Source organism: Hippocampus comes, unplaced genomic scaffold, assembly GCF_001891065.2.
Source record: "Hippocampus comes isolate QL1 unplaced genomic scaffold, H_comes_QL1_v1.1 scaffold231, whole genome shotgun sequence".
Lineage (NCBI taxonomy): Eukaryota > Metazoa > Chordata > Actinopteri > Syngnathiformes > Syngnathidae > Hippocampus > Hippocampus comes.
This window is the reverse complement of record NW_017804877.1, coordinates 402313-419408: the sequence shown is the minus strand read 5'-3', so window position 1 is coordinate 419408 and position 17096 is coordinate 402313. Positions and strand designations below refer to the sequence as shown.

At 39.8% G+C, this 17096-nt stretch overlaps 1 protein-coding gene across 7 annotated transcripts in view; it reads right to left on the bottom strand.

The window, feature by feature from the left end:
• The window catches only part of col13a1 (collagen, type XIII, alpha 1), a 154276-nt gene that overhangs the window by 9551 nt on the left and 127629 nt on the right, over positions 1–17096 (bottom strand). For 6 of the 7 annotated variants that reach the window (XM_019881416.1, XM_019881424.1, XM_019881441.1 and 3 more), the window contains 6 exons: positions 16549–16635; positions 15710–15745; positions 13934–13987; positions 13811–13864; positions 9809–9844; positions 2776–2862 (listed from right to left, as the gene is read on the bottom strand). In XM_019881416.1, coding sequence (XP_019736975.1) covers positions 2776–2862; positions 9809–9844; positions 13811–13864; positions 13934–13987; positions 15710–15745; positions 16549–16635 — 354 coding nt within the window. The remainder of the gene's footprint in view (positions 1–2775; positions 2863–9808; positions 9845–13810; positions 13865–13933; positions 13988–15709; positions 15746–16548; positions 16636–17096) is intronic. The other variant, XM_019881456.1, reaches the window with a different exon arrangement.

Sequence of the window (17096 nt, the reverse complement as noted above, 5' to 3'; positions counted from 1 at the left end):
AAACAGTGATCCCTCGCTATTTCGCGGTTCGTTTATCGCGGCTTCAGTGCATCGTGGATTTTTTCAAACATATTCATAAAAAAAATAAATAAATAAAATAAAAAAAAATTTAAGTCCGCAAAAAATCCACAAACGGTCTGGGAGAAGCAGCGAAAGTCAGCAAAACAACAGCGAGTCACATGTATATGTTTACTGTATTTTGTTATTCATACACTAACCTAACCTAACTTATACATGTTTAAATCTATTAGTATACAGCATTAAGTAATGTTAATTACGACAAAATGTACTTCTACATGCATGTATACATTAAATTTGACCGTATAAATATTTTTTATATTCATACACATGTACATGTACCTATACGAGGGGGGGGGTCGCTACTTCGGGGATTTACGTTTATCGCGGGTGTTTTTGGTCCCATTAACCGCGACAAATGAGAGACAACTATATATATATATATATATATATTAGGGTGGTCCACATTTTCATGGCAAAAAAAAAAGTTTGTCGGATTCGTCGGGCCGGGTCGGAATTCTTGTCGATACTATGGTACAAGGTTCTGTGCAAAATTTCATTCCGATCTGATGATATTTTCCCGTCCCGCAAAGCGGCCAAAGTTTCCACCATAACAACTGGTCTCAATAGGGTGAACATGTGTATTTTTTTTTTTTCTTCCTTTTCTATTTTAAATTCACTCTTCTGCATCTATGTTTCAGGCGAAATTGACATTTCCTGTATGTGGCAGAGGAAGAACACGAAACATGGAAACAAGCAAGCTCACTCTGAGAGACTTAACCACTCTCAGCTTGTTTGTGCTGACGGAATGTGAAATGTTTCCACAGTTCTAAAAATACCTAAAGCAGCGAAATGGCGTGCATCACTATCAGTTCTCTTACAAAAATGTTTCTTTAAATATGCACAACAAGCAGTGGTGTTTCTACTTAGTTAGGGTTTTCATGTTCCCTTCTTTCCATCAAAAACACAAATGTTTGAAAAGTTTGACAGAACTATTGTACCTCCATACACTACATTTCAGCACTTGATGGTTATTTTCTGGATGTATCGTTACAATAAAAGCATTATAAATGGGATCAGTGAATACTCCAATGAAAATGTTTATTATGATTAAATAAGTGTATACAGTATACATCCCACTTATTTGCAGGCTGGTAAAATGTAATTCAAGCAATGTTGATGCTCTTTTCCTCGCTATCCGTTTTTGCTTTCTTGTCATTCTTTACATTCATATAAAAATGAAATGGTTAATATGTTATTTGTTGGGGTATATTAATACATCTGTGTCCTGCACTGTATGTATGTTAAATGGTTAGTAATTTTACCTCACAATAAAAATATTTCTGATATGAATAAAAGAGATAAGATAACCAATAAAAGAAAGAACAAAAGGAAGAAAAAAGAAACAAATAAAAAAAACCAAAGAACTAACTTTAATAAGGAGATGATGTATACCTGCAACAAAAGATTGTGTCGTCATTTGGAATCATAGTAAGGACCTCTTCTCAAAAACAAATCATCAACTTAATTAGAAATCTCTCACTCTCTCAAATATATACATATACACACACACACGCACGCACGCACGCACGCACGCACGCACGCACGCACGCACGCACGCACACACACACACACACACACACACACACACACTCTTCTACTTTTAATTGCTTTGCACAACCTGTGGTAATGTGGCCCAGGAGATTTGGTGCTCCATGCAAGAAATGAAAGAGAACCAAAAAAAAAACCCAAAAAACGGATTAATTATGGTTATAAAAATTTCAGAGTGTATTTGTACAGCCAAGTATATGAACGTTTAGTTTTAGAATGAAAGTTTGCTATGTGGCGCGTTAGTCACAATTGGTGAGTTATGAACTTGAGTTTAACTTCCTTCAAATGAAGACGGTCAGTCAAAAAAATAAATAAAAAATACGGATTTAAACCAATGATGATTTACGTAAACGATGAATATTTTCATGCAAACTTGCAATGCAAAACCTAATAAAGTGCAGGCATCTTACTTTATGATGCTATTTGCAACTCTGATGTTAATGGTAGGTAGCTAAATGCATGCTGGGGAGGAAAGAGAGAGCACCATACCACAGGACAAGGGGCATCCAGCCCATCCAGGCCTGGCAAGCCCGGTTCACCCTTCTCTCCTTTAAAGCCTCGGAAACCCTGTTTGTGAAATCATCCATTTAAAACCAGCTTTGTAGCTTAAATTTGTCCTCCACCGTTTGGGGACACGAAGATTCGCCCATCTGTCCATTGGGCGACTTGAAGGTTTACCTCAGCATGCGGGCAAACTGGACTGACAGGAACATAATTCATTGAGATGAGAGAGTCAGTATTCTTGCTAATAAATGTTTCTTTAAGAGAACAGAATAACTTGACTCGGAATGATGCATATGGGTCAAATGTTAAGCACATACGGTACATTTGACCGTGTTTTGCTTTGGATAAAGTCATATGCGGTTTGTGCATATGGCAGAGTGCATGCATGGGATTTGAAGACCTAATATGTGTTGAGATTGCGTGTCTTCAACTGCATGTGTTGTAAAATTCAAATAGGGGATGTTTAAACTCCCCCCAAATAAAATGATGTTCATATCAATGATTTATTCCCATCAGTCTTGTACCTTGGGAGAGAAAAGAGGCCTTAGGTTGATGAGAACCAGAGCCAAAAAGATTTTTTTTTCAGCAGTGACCCCCATTTTTTCTTTTTGGCTCTTATATGTACACAGATCACTGACATACCAACGGACATGGGGCATCTAATCCAGGTGCTCCTTGGTCTCCCTTATCCCCTTTGGCCCCCCTGTTGCCTTTCTTGCCCCTCTCTCCCTGCAAACAACAGCGTATTAAACAAGTGAGTTTAGTCCTCCTTTGTGCAAATTTGAGATTCTGCTATATTAATCTAGTTGTTATTCATTTAACATGAAAAATACATTAGTTTCATGTGTTGCTCTGTATTTAAAGGGGACATTTTCTTGACAATAATATGTTGTATGCGCCCCCACTAGTCTAAACCAGCCATCGGATTAATATTGCGTTTGTGGAATATGAACTGATGAGCAAAAACCTCCCATTTTTATCCATCTCAGGGGGCGGCCATTTTGCCACTCGCTGTTGACTGAAAAATGACATGATTGGCCGTTACCTGAGTCCTGAGCGACTGTGAGATCATTTTCAGTCGATAGCAAGTGACAAAATGGCCGCCTCTTGAGATGGATTAAAAACATGGGTGGATTTTGCTGGTTCATTCATTGTTTCACCAATGCAATATTATTCTGAATTCTGTGTTTAGATGAGTGGGGCTACATTGAACATGTTATTGGAAAAAAAAATGTTTTGGGTTGACTTCCCCTTTAAGGCAATAATAGAATTGGTGAATAAAGGGCCGATATAGTTGGGGAGTTAGGGATGGGTTATCAAAGCCAGTGCTTTGGTGAGCAAATGCCAGTTATGTATTTTCGAGGGAATGATCTGCTAAATGCTGCATGTTTCAAGATCGCAAAGGAAAATACAGTACTCTTATTTGGTCTTTGTTTGATTGTAGGTGCTCCAACTGCACAATACAAAAAAGCCCAACATAAAAGATGGTATGAAATAATCCATGAGGTCATCAAATATAAGATTTACCTGACTAAATTACATCATCTTTTTCTATTCAAACATTACATGTTAATTGTTTGTGCCAGAATTGGAATTAGCCTAATTGGATTAGACATCAGTTCACATTGCATGTTTGGTCTCTTTAGGGTGTTTAGATTGGACTGTTTTCGTTCAATATGGATACAAAAACAATTTGACATCCCTGGCATTTGAACAAAGGAGTGTAGACTTTTTATATCCAATGTACATGCTCTTTTTTGAACACCTGCTCACCAAGGTCAAGGGCTGTCCTTGTTTCAAGGTTTGCATGATGGAAGAGTACTTCTGTACTTTCTGTTTTTCATTTGATTGTTTTACGAATATCTCTGGCCTAGAGGTCAGTTTCATACAAACATTTACTGACTTAACTACTGCGTTACTTCATAGTTAATGAGTTAGACTACGGCGCACACTGATTTCCGTTGTTCCCGTCATTAAACTCACAATAAACTCAGTCATACTTCCCTTGATGGACATTCTGTGAACATACCAGGCATGTTCTCAGTTTGTTGTTTATGCGTCATGTAACATTAGCAAATCGTACACTTATTCAGCTTGTTGTTCATTTTTATTTTAAATTGCCTTTCAAGATGACATGTATGTTCTTGGTGTTGGATTTTATCAGATAAATTTCCCCCAAAAATGTGACTTCAATTCCAGTGCGACTTCTTTATGTTTTTTTCTTCTTTATTATGCATTTTATGGCTGGTGCGATTTATAATCCAGAAAACATGGTCGGCCCATGTCTTTCAAATTGCACTGTGGCGAGAGGAGTCACTTGAGTTTGGCACAGAATGCTTACATTCATCATACAAAGTGAGCATGCTGTTTCAAGTACGCTCAGTGTGTAAGCTTTGACTTACTGAATGGTAGTTCGACTTAATGGTGTGTGTGCACCTTGTAAATAAAAATCTCATCAACAGAATTTTAGAAGCATGCAATGATGGGAGAGCATCACTTGCCATTTAGGGGATATGGAAAAAGGGTCAGGGGTTGATTCATGAGCACTTGCATGGCAAATGTACAGTTAAAAAGGAATAGGCAAAAAGGAAGTGTAAGAGGAGGAGTATTAACCCAGGACTTTAATTAGAATGCAGGAGCAGGAGGAGGAGCAGGAGCCCAAGTGTTGTGAGAGGGAGAGAGGGCAACCCTTTGCGAGAAAAAGAGCCATGGGGCAAGGTGGAGGGAAGGAAAAAGGGGATAGGAAGACCTGTGGATACAAAGGAAAGATAGGACAAGAGTAAAAACAACTCCACGATTCCATAGCTTGATCTTCAACACTTTCAACTGAATGCTCACTCGTAGCTGAATTTTGAATATTCTTCATTCACCATGTGGATCAAGTATTTTCATTTGAGTTCGCTTATCCCTTGGAAGTCAGTTGAATGTGTTGAAAAAGCCGATGAAATGTGAAGAATTGATGGGAGTGGAAATATTAAACAAGGACCATGTTAATAGGAAGGAACAGCAAGATTATTTTAGCGGTAGGGTATTACAGTCAGCTTACATGTGGTGGAAAATATATAAAAAAAAGATTTTTCTCAGATTAAAAGCAGAAGTCACAAATTAATCCCCATAACATCCCGTCACTAAAGCAAATACGGCAACTGTAATGTGACATTTTAACAAAAAACATATGGCCCCCTTTGTGATTTGTTTTTTGTTTTTTTTGCATTCACCACTTTTAAATCTTCAGATAACATAAGCAACTTTAAAATCTCACAAAGAACACAATTAAATATGCAATGCAGTTTAAAAATCACGCTTTTATTGATGAAGGGGAAAACAAATCTGACCCCTTGACAAAACTAAATTGGTCTTGAATCTCCTAAATGGATAACTGCGTGTATCACAAGCATTTGTGATCACAGGTTAAGAGTCTTGAAAAGAATGTTGTCCCACTCTTTTTCACAAAATCACAAAAACAGTCGTGTTTGAGTCTTTTCAAGTATGAACAGCTCGTTTAAGGTTATACAACAGCATCTGAATTAGATTTAAATAACAATTCATGCTATTTTGATTATTTCTTAATTTATTTTGTCAACAAACTCCTCAAACCCAGCGACATTTCAACCTCTTTTACCTTCAACAAATGTAATTCATTCCTATCCTACTTTCAATCCAAAATCGACATCCTCTACAGTTCACTCACCACCTCACCCACCCCCCTCCCTTCTTACCTGCCTCAATCCCTCCAACTACTCCACCTCTCTCCAAATTCATGCCTGTCTCCATAGCTGAACTCACCAACATCATTTCAACAATGTATTCCTCCTCCTGCACACTGGATCCCATCCCATCTTCCTTCGTCAAGCACTGCTTTCCCACCATCTCTCACCTAGTACGAACATTGTCAACTCATCGCTCAACTTCTCCTATGTCCCCTTCTCACTCAAATTGGCTACTGTAACTCCCATCATCAAAAAAACCCGGACTCAACCACGACATCATGAGCAACCTTCGACCCATCTCCAAGCTCCCCTTTCTGTCCAGTCATAGAACATGTCGTTGCATCCCAAATTAAAGCCTACCTAGACAATAACCAACTCTTTGAACAATTTCAATCTGGATTCAGCACACAACACAGCACGGAAACCGCCCTCCGAAAAATCACCAATGATCTCCTCCTCTCCTCGGACTCCGGCCTACTCTCCATCCTCATCCTCCTTGACCTTACAGCTGCCTTCGACACCATCAACAATCCATCCTACTCTCTCGCCTGCAATCCCTAAACATCACGACAAAACCCTCATCTGGCTTCGCTCATTTCTCGCTGACAGGAAACAATTCATACACATCAACAACTGCTCTTCCTACACTGCCCCACTGTCCCGAGGTGTCCCCCAAGGTTCTGTGCTTGGTCCTCTTCTCTTCATCCTCTACCTTCTAACCCTCAGCCAAATCATTCGTCATCATGGTCTCCAGTTCCATTGCTATGCTGATGACGTCCAATTGTACATCTCCACCAAATTATTTACCCCAACAACCCACTCCACCCTGTCTGTCTTTCAGATATCAAATTCTAGATGCAAACAAACTTTCTCACTCTTAACTGCACTAAATCTCAACTGCTAATAATAGGTCCTCGGTCCCTCACCCAAACAGCCTCCAACTTTAACCTCACTATCGACAACTCCACGCTGTTCCCCTCCTCTCACTGTCGCAACCTTGGGTGTCCTTTTTCATAATAATCTGTCTTTCGAACAACACATGACCCAAATCACCAAAACTGCTTTTTTTCTACCTCAAAAACATTCTCGCCTCCGCCTTTCACTTTCTTTCAACGCCGCTCAAACCCTCATCCACGCCTTCATCACATCCCGCCTTGACTACTGCAATAGAATCCTCTACGGCAGGGGACCCCAACCTTTTTTGCCCCACGGACCGGTTTATGTCAGACAATATTTTCAGGGACCGGCATTTAAGGTGTGGCGGAAATAGTACAATGAAATAATATGGTATGAGCTGCATGAAAATGTGGTGTTTTCGAAATATAATAATAAACACAAGCAGTCTAATCTGGCCGCAACACTCTGATCGCTATGGTAATGTTTAATGCCTTCAAAATACGATACAACGCAAATTCAAAGTGCATGAAAATGACGACTCACCACAGCACCGAGCTTGATTTTCTGCAACCAGACGGTCCCATCTCAGGGTAATAGGAGACAATGACACCTCAAATGTGTGTTTTATGTTCAATCTACTTCGTAATTTTGTTTTAGTCGGCCAGATTAGACGCTCCTTGTGTTTATTATTATATTTCGAAAACGCCACAGTTTTCATGCAGCTCATACCATATTATTTTGTTGTATTATTTCCGTCACACCTTAAATGCCGGTCCCTGAAAATATTGTCTGACATAAACCAGTCCGAGGGGCAAAAAAGGTTGGGGACCCCTGCTCTACGGTACAACCTCCAAACTCCTCAATAAACTACAGTACATGCAGAATACCGCCGCCCGCCTTCTCACCCACACTTGCACTCGTGATCACATCACCCCCATCCTGAAAAACCTCCGCTGGCTCCCTGTTCCCCAGCATATTCAGTTTAAACTCCTCCAACTCACCTATAAAACCCTTCACAATCAGTCCCCCTCCTACCTCTCCAACCTTCTTCACCCATACACTCCTTCCTGCAAACTCTGCTCCTCAAAGACAAACCTCCTCGCCATCCCTGTGACCAGGCTCAGAACCTGGGGGGACTTCTCTGTCGCCGCCCCCACCCTCTGGAACTCTCTGCCACAACACATCCGCAACTGTACTGAGCACCAATCCTTCAAATAATTTCTTTAAAACTCACCTGTTCCGCAATGCTTTTAAAACCTTTTCTTCTCTTTTACCCATTTCTGCTTTGTTTTTCTTTTTCTAAATGTGTTTGTTTTAAATCATGTCTGCTTGGCTTTAAAGTGTACATTTTTATCCCGTGTTTTAAACTCTTGTAAAGTGTCTTTGAGTATGATGAAAAGCGCTTTCAAAATTAATTTTAAAAAATGACATTATTATTATTATTATTATTATTATTATTATTATTATTATTAACAAATCTGGTGTTAACTAGACCAGGGCCAGTGAAATTAAACTCAGCTTTCCAAATAGCTGGGTTACGATTCAACAAGGGGTGGGATTGAGTTTTTCCAGAGAGGGACAGATAGGTTTGGATTTTTTTTCGCCTTAAAAAAACAAAACAAAACAAACAAAAAAACATCTCACTTTAGAAGCTGCATTTTGTATTTGCTTAATTGTGTCTTTGTGAGACAGTAAATTTGGCTTGATAAATATGAAAAAAAAAACATCACAAAGACGGCCACTACTTTTTCACCACACTGTATCACAAAAAGACAAAATGGAATCGAACATTCCAATTTATTTTGACCACAAAAGCAAGAGAGGTACTCTCCAGGGTCATTATATCCCTTTGATGTCTTTGACGTGTTTTGATATGATCAAGTGCATCTTCTGTTCATCTTGTGTTGACATTCATTATTCATAATCATGCAGAATCAAAGCAAACTATCTGACTAATCTGTTTTTTTTCATGAATGATATTAAAGAGAGTGTCTTCATTTTGGCTAGTCAACTCTTGAATTCATATCTGCTTGTGAGGCTTTGAAGCAATCCCCAGTCAGCTAAGTGGCAGCAAAATTAGCAAGACTTGCAAAGTAATATCCATGTTAAAATCCCACCAGAGCCAGTTTCAAGAACATTTAAAAACTATAGACTATCTATAAATATCATATTTGAGGCTTAACTGAGGAGCCATAAATCCGAATCATTTTTGTGACAAAAAAATATTATTTGAAGCTGAGCATACAAGCTCCCTTGTCAAGGCTCGAAAGAACTTTTTTCATTGAAAAACAATTTTGCTAATCGGTGACTTAATTTGAGAAGAAAATTATTAATTTTGACGAGCTTTTTTCCCCCGCCCCGGTTAATATCAGGGTCCTGAAGCAAGGGTTTTATGAAACAATAAAAATATGGCAGCATAATGGGTGGGTTGAATGTAGGGCGACAGCTCTCAAATATTTCAGTATTCGCGTATCCGACAGAAAATAATGCTCTATTCAGGTGAATTACATCTCACTTTATAAAAAAAAAAAAAAAAAAAAAAAAAACAATTACCGGTGTATATTATCAACAGATTTTATTTGTGTATGTGCATAGCAACAAATTGTATTTTATGGTTGAGAAACATTTTCAGCGGCGCAATTTCAAGCAAATGTAAATTTAAATTTGCCATTTCTTGAGCCTTTTGCGCAACTCCACTTCATTTTACCATGCAACGTAATAATGCAGTAGGTTCATGGTTTTATTTATGGTGAATTGTTCTCTGTGGAATCCGCACTTTTTCTCTGCATACTGCTGGGGCAGACTAATTTATCTAGCAAAGTAGTCACATTTTTTTTTTTACCTTTTATAAAAGCAATGGCTTGATAAAAATGTACGCTCAATACAAACTGCGATGCAAAATCGCTTATTTCGAGCCTTGCTTTATAAAACGATCACACGTAGCCACTGACTGTCTTGAAACATGACTTCCAAAGACTTAATAGTGCTATAGGTGGAATTACACCACTTTGGTCTATGTGAGTATTCGAGAAGCACTTGCTCCAATAATAATCCATAATCTTTCTTACCCGATTCCCTTTGAGTCCTTGTGGTCCTACAAAGCCCTGAAAAGAGGAACAAACAATAATATATCAATTCAATTGACACAGAAACACTGAATTTGCACAAGTACATTCATTTTTTGGCGTCAAAAAATCAGTCATAGTGACTGATTTTTGTGTGTGCACGCGCGTGCGTGAGGAAGGGCATGATGTGGCTCTTTGCAGTAACTCAGTAAAAAAATTGGCTCTTCGTCTCTGACTGGTTGGCCACCCCTGCTGTATTGGATAATTTCCCATGGCACACCAGACAATATCTCGCAGTAACTCACAGATCCAAGAGCTTCAAACATGAATATCTCATCACTTGATTCCTTAGAGAACAGTGTTATGTTACACTCATCAAACTGTTCACAGTCTTGATTTTCACTTGTCATCTTTATATGTTATTTCTTGTGAGGACAGTCTTAGACCCAGTGGTATGTACTCTGAGAAATTCCACACTTTGTTCGTTTTCCATATTTATCAAGCGGATAAATGGTGACTGTAACTGGTCCTCGAGCTTGTATACTCTGGGTTTGTGACGGTAACTTTCATTGATATAGCTACCGCTAATACTTGTTTCTTTTTATCCAAGTCCGTCGCTCATGTCTGCATTTCCATTTCGTTCTTCCAATTCTCGTAGGACTACTCTTCATCGAAGACTTTGTCTTTGTCGCGCAAAACATTAAAACTCATGCTTAAATAAGTGGTCCTACCAGGTAAAGCCAGGCATTTTCAGGTATTTATAAAACCTGCTCAGATGCCCGGAGAGGGCAAAAGAGGACGTTTGGTCACCTTTGTGTAATATGATGCCTCTATATTTTGTACTATCGGGCATATTGTCAGGGGTGCTTATGGATATGTATCGCTACTACATCACACTGACGATGAAGGTCGACATTATCCATCCATTCATCCATTTTCTGAACCGCTTTATCCTCACAAGGGTCGTGGGGCATGCTGGAGTCTATCCCAGCTGTCTTCGGACAGTCGGCGGGGGGACACCCTGAACCGGTTGCCAGCCAATCGTAGGGCACACAGAGACAAACAACCATTCGTGCTCACATTCACACCTAGGGACCATTTAGAGTGTTCAATCAGCCCGCCATGCATGTTTTTGGAATGTGGGAGGAAACCGGAGTACCCCAACAAAACACACGCAGGCCCCGGGAGAACATGCAAATTCCACACAGGAAGGCCGAAGCTGGGATCCAACCCACTACCTCTGCACTGTGAGGTCGACACGCTAACCACTGGACCACCGAGCTGTGGTTGACGTTATATCATATTAAATAGTAAAAAAAAGATCGGTGCCGGTGGTGTTTTTTTTCTTCACCTGTGAGGAGCATTTCTACATAGGACTTGCAGGTGAAGCGCCAGTCATGAACAAGACAGTCATGGTAATAATGGGCCGTAAGTTGTAGACCTTTTTGGAGAGGGTCTTTGATGCGCAACCTGGTCAATTCTCAATTTGCACTGTCTCCTCAGCTTTCCATTGTGGAACATTATTCTGATGAAATTGCTTTTATTGGATTTATTAAAAAGTGAATGCAAAAACACACATTCTTTCAAAGTAGCCTGGAGATGAGCAACGCGCATGTCATGGTGATGATTTATGGATTCTCGACGCAAGTCAATTTCACAAATCGGTGTACCATATTTTCAAAATGGATCCTGATGGAATTCTCAAGCCTCATGAAAACTCCACGATCTGGAAATTAGGGCCACCTCTTTGGTGGTTACGCACATATTTTTTAGGTTACACATGGTGGTTGTGTCAGAAGCTTAGACGGGAGAATCACCAATTCTTGAAAGTGCATAAGAAACAAGTGAAGCATAGTTAACTACTGACTAAACCAGGGGTGTCAGACTCATTTTTGTCGCGGGCCACATTGTAGTTACGGTTTCCCTTGGAGGGCCGTTATGAATTTTGGGAAACCATATAAATGTTTGTCCACATATTACATGCACAGCGCACAACAAATTGATGGATAAGTAGTTTTAAAATCTGAAGTAAAAAATAATGACTTTTATTGTGGATTACGTATGACAATTAGAAATGTTGGTTTGGACTTTAGCAAGCGTCATGGAACTTCACATGCTTGATTTGCTTTCGCGGGCCACATAAATTGATGTGGCGGGCCAGATCTGGCCCCCGGGCCTTGACTTTGACACCTGTGGACTAAACGAAGGAAGAAGGAGACAAGCAAGACTTCTAAGGGTATTTAGCCCCTTGTAGAGGTGAGCCCACAAGGTTTGTGTGCCTTTTTGTTGAATGAATTGTCTTCATTCATAACTTTGTCTTTCATTAATTGTTTTGTAATGCCATTTGTATTTACAAATTTCATGTCCATGTTTGTGACCAGTTCTAATGGCTTTGTTACAGCTGCAACGATTGTCAAGGCTCTCCGTAAATAAAGCTGTATTGTTTCCATTTAGCATGGCTCCATCTAGTGGATGCATAATGCAACCGCAGCCAATATTGTAACTTCTATTCTATGTGCCTTATAATGCATTGTGCCCTATATTTGAAAACAGTTTTAAAATAGCCCATTCACTGAAGGTGCAGAAAATACAATAATTATGATTTATAGGTACAAAACCCCAAATTGATCATTGTCCATCCATCTTGGGTGTGCTGAGCCCATCTCAGACTACTTTTGTCTGAGTTTAAATTCCAGGTTTTTATGTTACAAAATGAGTTCCAATCATTGTAAAACATTTCCATAATTGGTGTGACTGTAAAATGTACAACTGAAATTGTAAAAAAAAAAAACATTTTGAAGAGGGGAAATAATGATAAACAACAGAAGAAATGTGGTTACACAAATGCGCACACCCTCTTCTTATAAGAGATGACGTGTCAGTGTTCAGCATTAACCAATCACATTCACATCCATGTTAAAAGGGAGTTCGCACGTTGGCCACCATTGAAGTTCCTCTGATTGAACCCAAACACATTTCAGATATTCGAGTAGGCTTTTCCATGCACAGTTTTTGCTTTCTAGCAGAAGCCAGGTTTTGTACTAACACTGACAGCTAATGGGAACTGTTCACAATTCCTCCTGCCTTGTCTAATGCTCTAGTTCCAGCTAAACAAAAATAGCCCTCATGATGCTCCACCACCAAGCTTCACTGTTGGAATGGTGTTCATTGGGTGAAGAGCAGTGTTTCGTTTTCTTCAAACTTTTGGAATTATGGTCACAACATTCAACCTTGGTTTCATCTATCCATCCACCCATCCATTTTCTCATCCGCTTATCCTCACGAGGATCGCGGGCATGCTGGAGCCCACTCCAGCTGTCTTTGGACAGTAAGTGGTGTACGCCCTCTGAACTGGTTTCCAGCCAATCAAAGGGCACACATACACAAACATTCACACTCAAAGTCACACTTAGGAACAATTTTGAGCGTTCCGTTAACCTGCCATGCATGTTTTTGGAATGTGGGAGGAAACCGGAGTTCCTGCAGAAAACCCTCGCAGGCACGGGGGGGAACATGCAAATTCCACACAGGAAGGCTAGAGCCGGAATTTCACCCTGCACGTCTGTACTGTGAGGTGGACGTGCTAACTGGACGTCCACTGTGCCGCCCACCCTTGGTTTCATTTATCCATAAAACATTTTCCCATATACACGTTTGGGTGATTTTATGTATTTACATACTAATGAACATACTTGATTCCATTGGGTTTTATGTGATATTCAACCCTTTCAGGGACAGCGGTTACTACAGTGGACAGCTTATCAGGTTACAGGGTGCATGAAAGGGTTAATTTGTTTATAAGGTAACTTTAATACGGTGATTAAAATCATCAACATTATAATAAAGTAACATATTGACTGTGTGTTGTAAATCTATATAACTTAATGAATTACATTTTTTTGTGTGTTTCTTCATTTCATAGAATCCATCATGAAAAAGAATAGCAGTAGGAATTAAGTAGGTAGATGAAGTAACATGTTTTTTCTGCAATTAAAAATTACTTACAGGAATGCCCTGTGGACCAATTGGTCCTGGTTGTCCAGCGTCTCCATTCTCACCCTGCAATGACATAATATTCAGTGCCACTCTTCTCCAGAATGGAAATCTCAAGTTATACTGGAAACTCACTCTCTCCCCCTTTGGTCCTGCTGGCCCTGCTACACCTGCTGGTCCTATTAGACCCTTCAAAACAGAAAAAAAAGACAATAAATATAGAGCAGCAGCTACCAACAATCAAAGACAAATCCCCGATCAGCACATCAACAAGTGTTTATAAAATGCAATGGATTTAGAAAAAAAAATCTTAAAAAAGGAAATAGATAACACATAAATTTTCCATGACACCAAGCTTGTTGAACTACTGTCCAGAGTGTTAAAAAGTAGGGAAAAAGAATCACATGTCAAGAGCTGCAGTTGTATCTGAGTAGCAGTCAGAATTCGAGAGGAAAACTTTGGGTCATTCCATGTATGCAGTTGTATTGTATGGAATAATTGAAGAACCTCTCCACATGCAGCATGGGCATCCCTACATGCTTATCGTTTCAGATATGTCATCTTTGCAATTTTGCTGGCTTAAAATCATTGGGAAAAAGACTGTTGAGTCAGGATTGAAAATTAACATCGTCAAAATCTTAATTTTGAAGCAACACTAGGTAACGCAGTAAATATCAAAAGACTATATCGGTGCTGTGTATAGCAGATCCTCTGAAACAGGGGTCCCCAACCGCCGGTCTGTGGACCGGTACCGGTCCGCCGGGCATTTGGTACCGGGCCGCACAGAAAGAACTTGCCTTAATTCAGTTTTATTTCGGAATACGAAAGATGTTTTATTTTGAAAAACTACCGGATTCTCCGTTACATCCGTCTGTGTCACGCTTGACACACGTCAAGCCACGCTTCTCCATCACGTGACTGATTACTTCAAAACAAAACGCAGAAGCTCGCAAAATGAGTAAAAAAACTGCTGGAGATCGCAAATCACGGCGGCCTTAAAAGTACGTTCGAGACAACTGGATTAAAGTTATGGCTGAATACTCTGAGATCGCCACAATAGCACTGTTGCTGTTTCCGACATCCTACCTGTGTGAGGCGGGGGGTTTCTGCAGCAACGGCGACGAAAACAAAATTACGAAGTAGACTGGACATAAACCACACACTTGAGGTGTCATTGTCTCCTTTTACCCCGAGATGGGACCGTCTGGTTGCAGAAAATCAAGCTCGGTGCTGTGGTGAGTCGTCATTAAATGCCGGTCCCTGAAAATATTGTCTGACATAAACCGGTCCGTGGGGCAAAAAAGGTTGGGGGCCCCTGCTCTAAAAGGAGAACCTCCTGAGGATGTACTCTTCATATTGTCGCTAAGTCACACAAAAAGAGTTTTTCCCGATTATTTCAAGGAGTAAACATATCAATTATTTTTTTACATGTACAGTAGGTTGGGCCTCGCTGCGTTTGCTCAACCACCTTCCCAACCATGCCTACAATGCTTTTTATTTTATTATGCATTGTTATTTTTTAATGCATTTTTATTTTTTGATGCATTTAATGAGTTTATTGTGGAACAGTATGACTGGCCCACACTGAGCCAGTACACATATATATATATATATATATATATATTCAGTATGTATGTACCGTATGTATATATGCGCCATTGTGTTGCAGCAGAAATTTAAAATTTAAATAAGACCAGTGCAGTTCTCCCAACCTAACCCTGAACAGTCCTCTCCTCACTAAAAGTTCCTGCAGCTAAAACTGAGACAATACAAGCACAAGAGGCAGGAAAACAATCCAACGAGACAAGCAGACATGGCAGACATCAAGCAAGCTTGCAAGGGGTAGAGAAGAAAGCCAAGGTGGAGGAAGGAGAGAAGGGGGGCCGGAACATGAGTTTTTGCACCACTCACCACTGGACCGGGTCTGCCGTCTAACCCATGAGCCCCCTGGATAGCGTTGTACACAGTTTAAGAGCAGAGGTGATGGGGAAGATGGAGGGAGGAAGGTGGGGTGGGGAATCAGATTGGGGAGGTGATGGGGGTGAGTGAAGCTGTGACTCAAGTGACATCAACAACACATTCAGTTGGTGACAAAAAAGAAAAAAAAGTACAATGGAAGTTTGGAGATAAGCGTGGTGAGAGTGCTTTTCAATGAGTGACTGTCAGTAACTCCTTTGACCAGTACTGTCTTTTTTTTGTTGTTGTTGTTGGTTTTTTTTTTTTTTGGATCATGAGTTTCCTTACAAAACAGTCATGGCCCAAATAATTCACAGACTTAATTTACAAAATTCTCATACTTGAAAACCTTGTAGTCTCAAATTGAATGCATGTGTAATCAGGTAGATAAATTAAAAACTGTCATTGCACTTGTCAAAATCAGGGCTGGTGGTTGAAAGGTTGCGGGCATATTGTTAAAAATTTAAGATCCAAGAGTAAGAAATCGGAGAAATCTATAAGTACAATTTCATTTTAAATAGCATCACAATGTGGGAAAAGCCCAAACAGGAATTAGATAACAACATAAATAATGGCGAACAACAACACAGGTCTAGCACGTTCTCATTTTAGTAATATCGAGTAGAGGCCTTGAGCTTTCCATGCAACATTAGAACAAAAACAAATGTGTGTGTTGAAACTAAACTCTATAATATTCCGAAATGTAGTGATTAATTTATGGTTAAAAGTTAGGTCGTGAAATCATTTCTACTCAAAATAGTGTCAAAAATTTGGGCAGGACATTGAGCACTTACAGGCAGTCCAAGATGGCCTCTGTCCCCCTTGTCACCTTTTTGACCTGTTGCTCCCTTTTCTCCCCTGAGGCCTATGCCTGGCTCTCCCTGCGAAAAATGTCCAACAATCACAGTCTTAAATATTTAGACCAATTTCACACATTGCTCAGAAACAGTAAGACACCCCCGCCACCCAAAAAAATAGCTTCTTTTTTTTTTTAAATGCTGACAAGGACAGCTGTCTCCTTCGAAAATATTGGTAAAAAAAAGTGCGATAATTTGTAATCACATCTGTACTGATAATCTGTTAACCGATTTCTTTTGAGTTTTCATTCATCATTATGCGTTGATTTTAACTCTTTGGGGGATAAAATCTTGACCTAAGGTGCTGGGTCAAATTCTCAACCCAATGCGCTGGGTATAAATTACGAAGAATAGACCCGGCCCCTTTTGGAGACAGCACTGGGTTGGGTTGAACAGTATTAGGATTGTGTGTGTGTGTGTGTGTGTGTGTGTGTGTGTGTGTGTGTGTGTGTGTGTGTGTGTGTGTGTGTGTGTGTGTGAGAAAA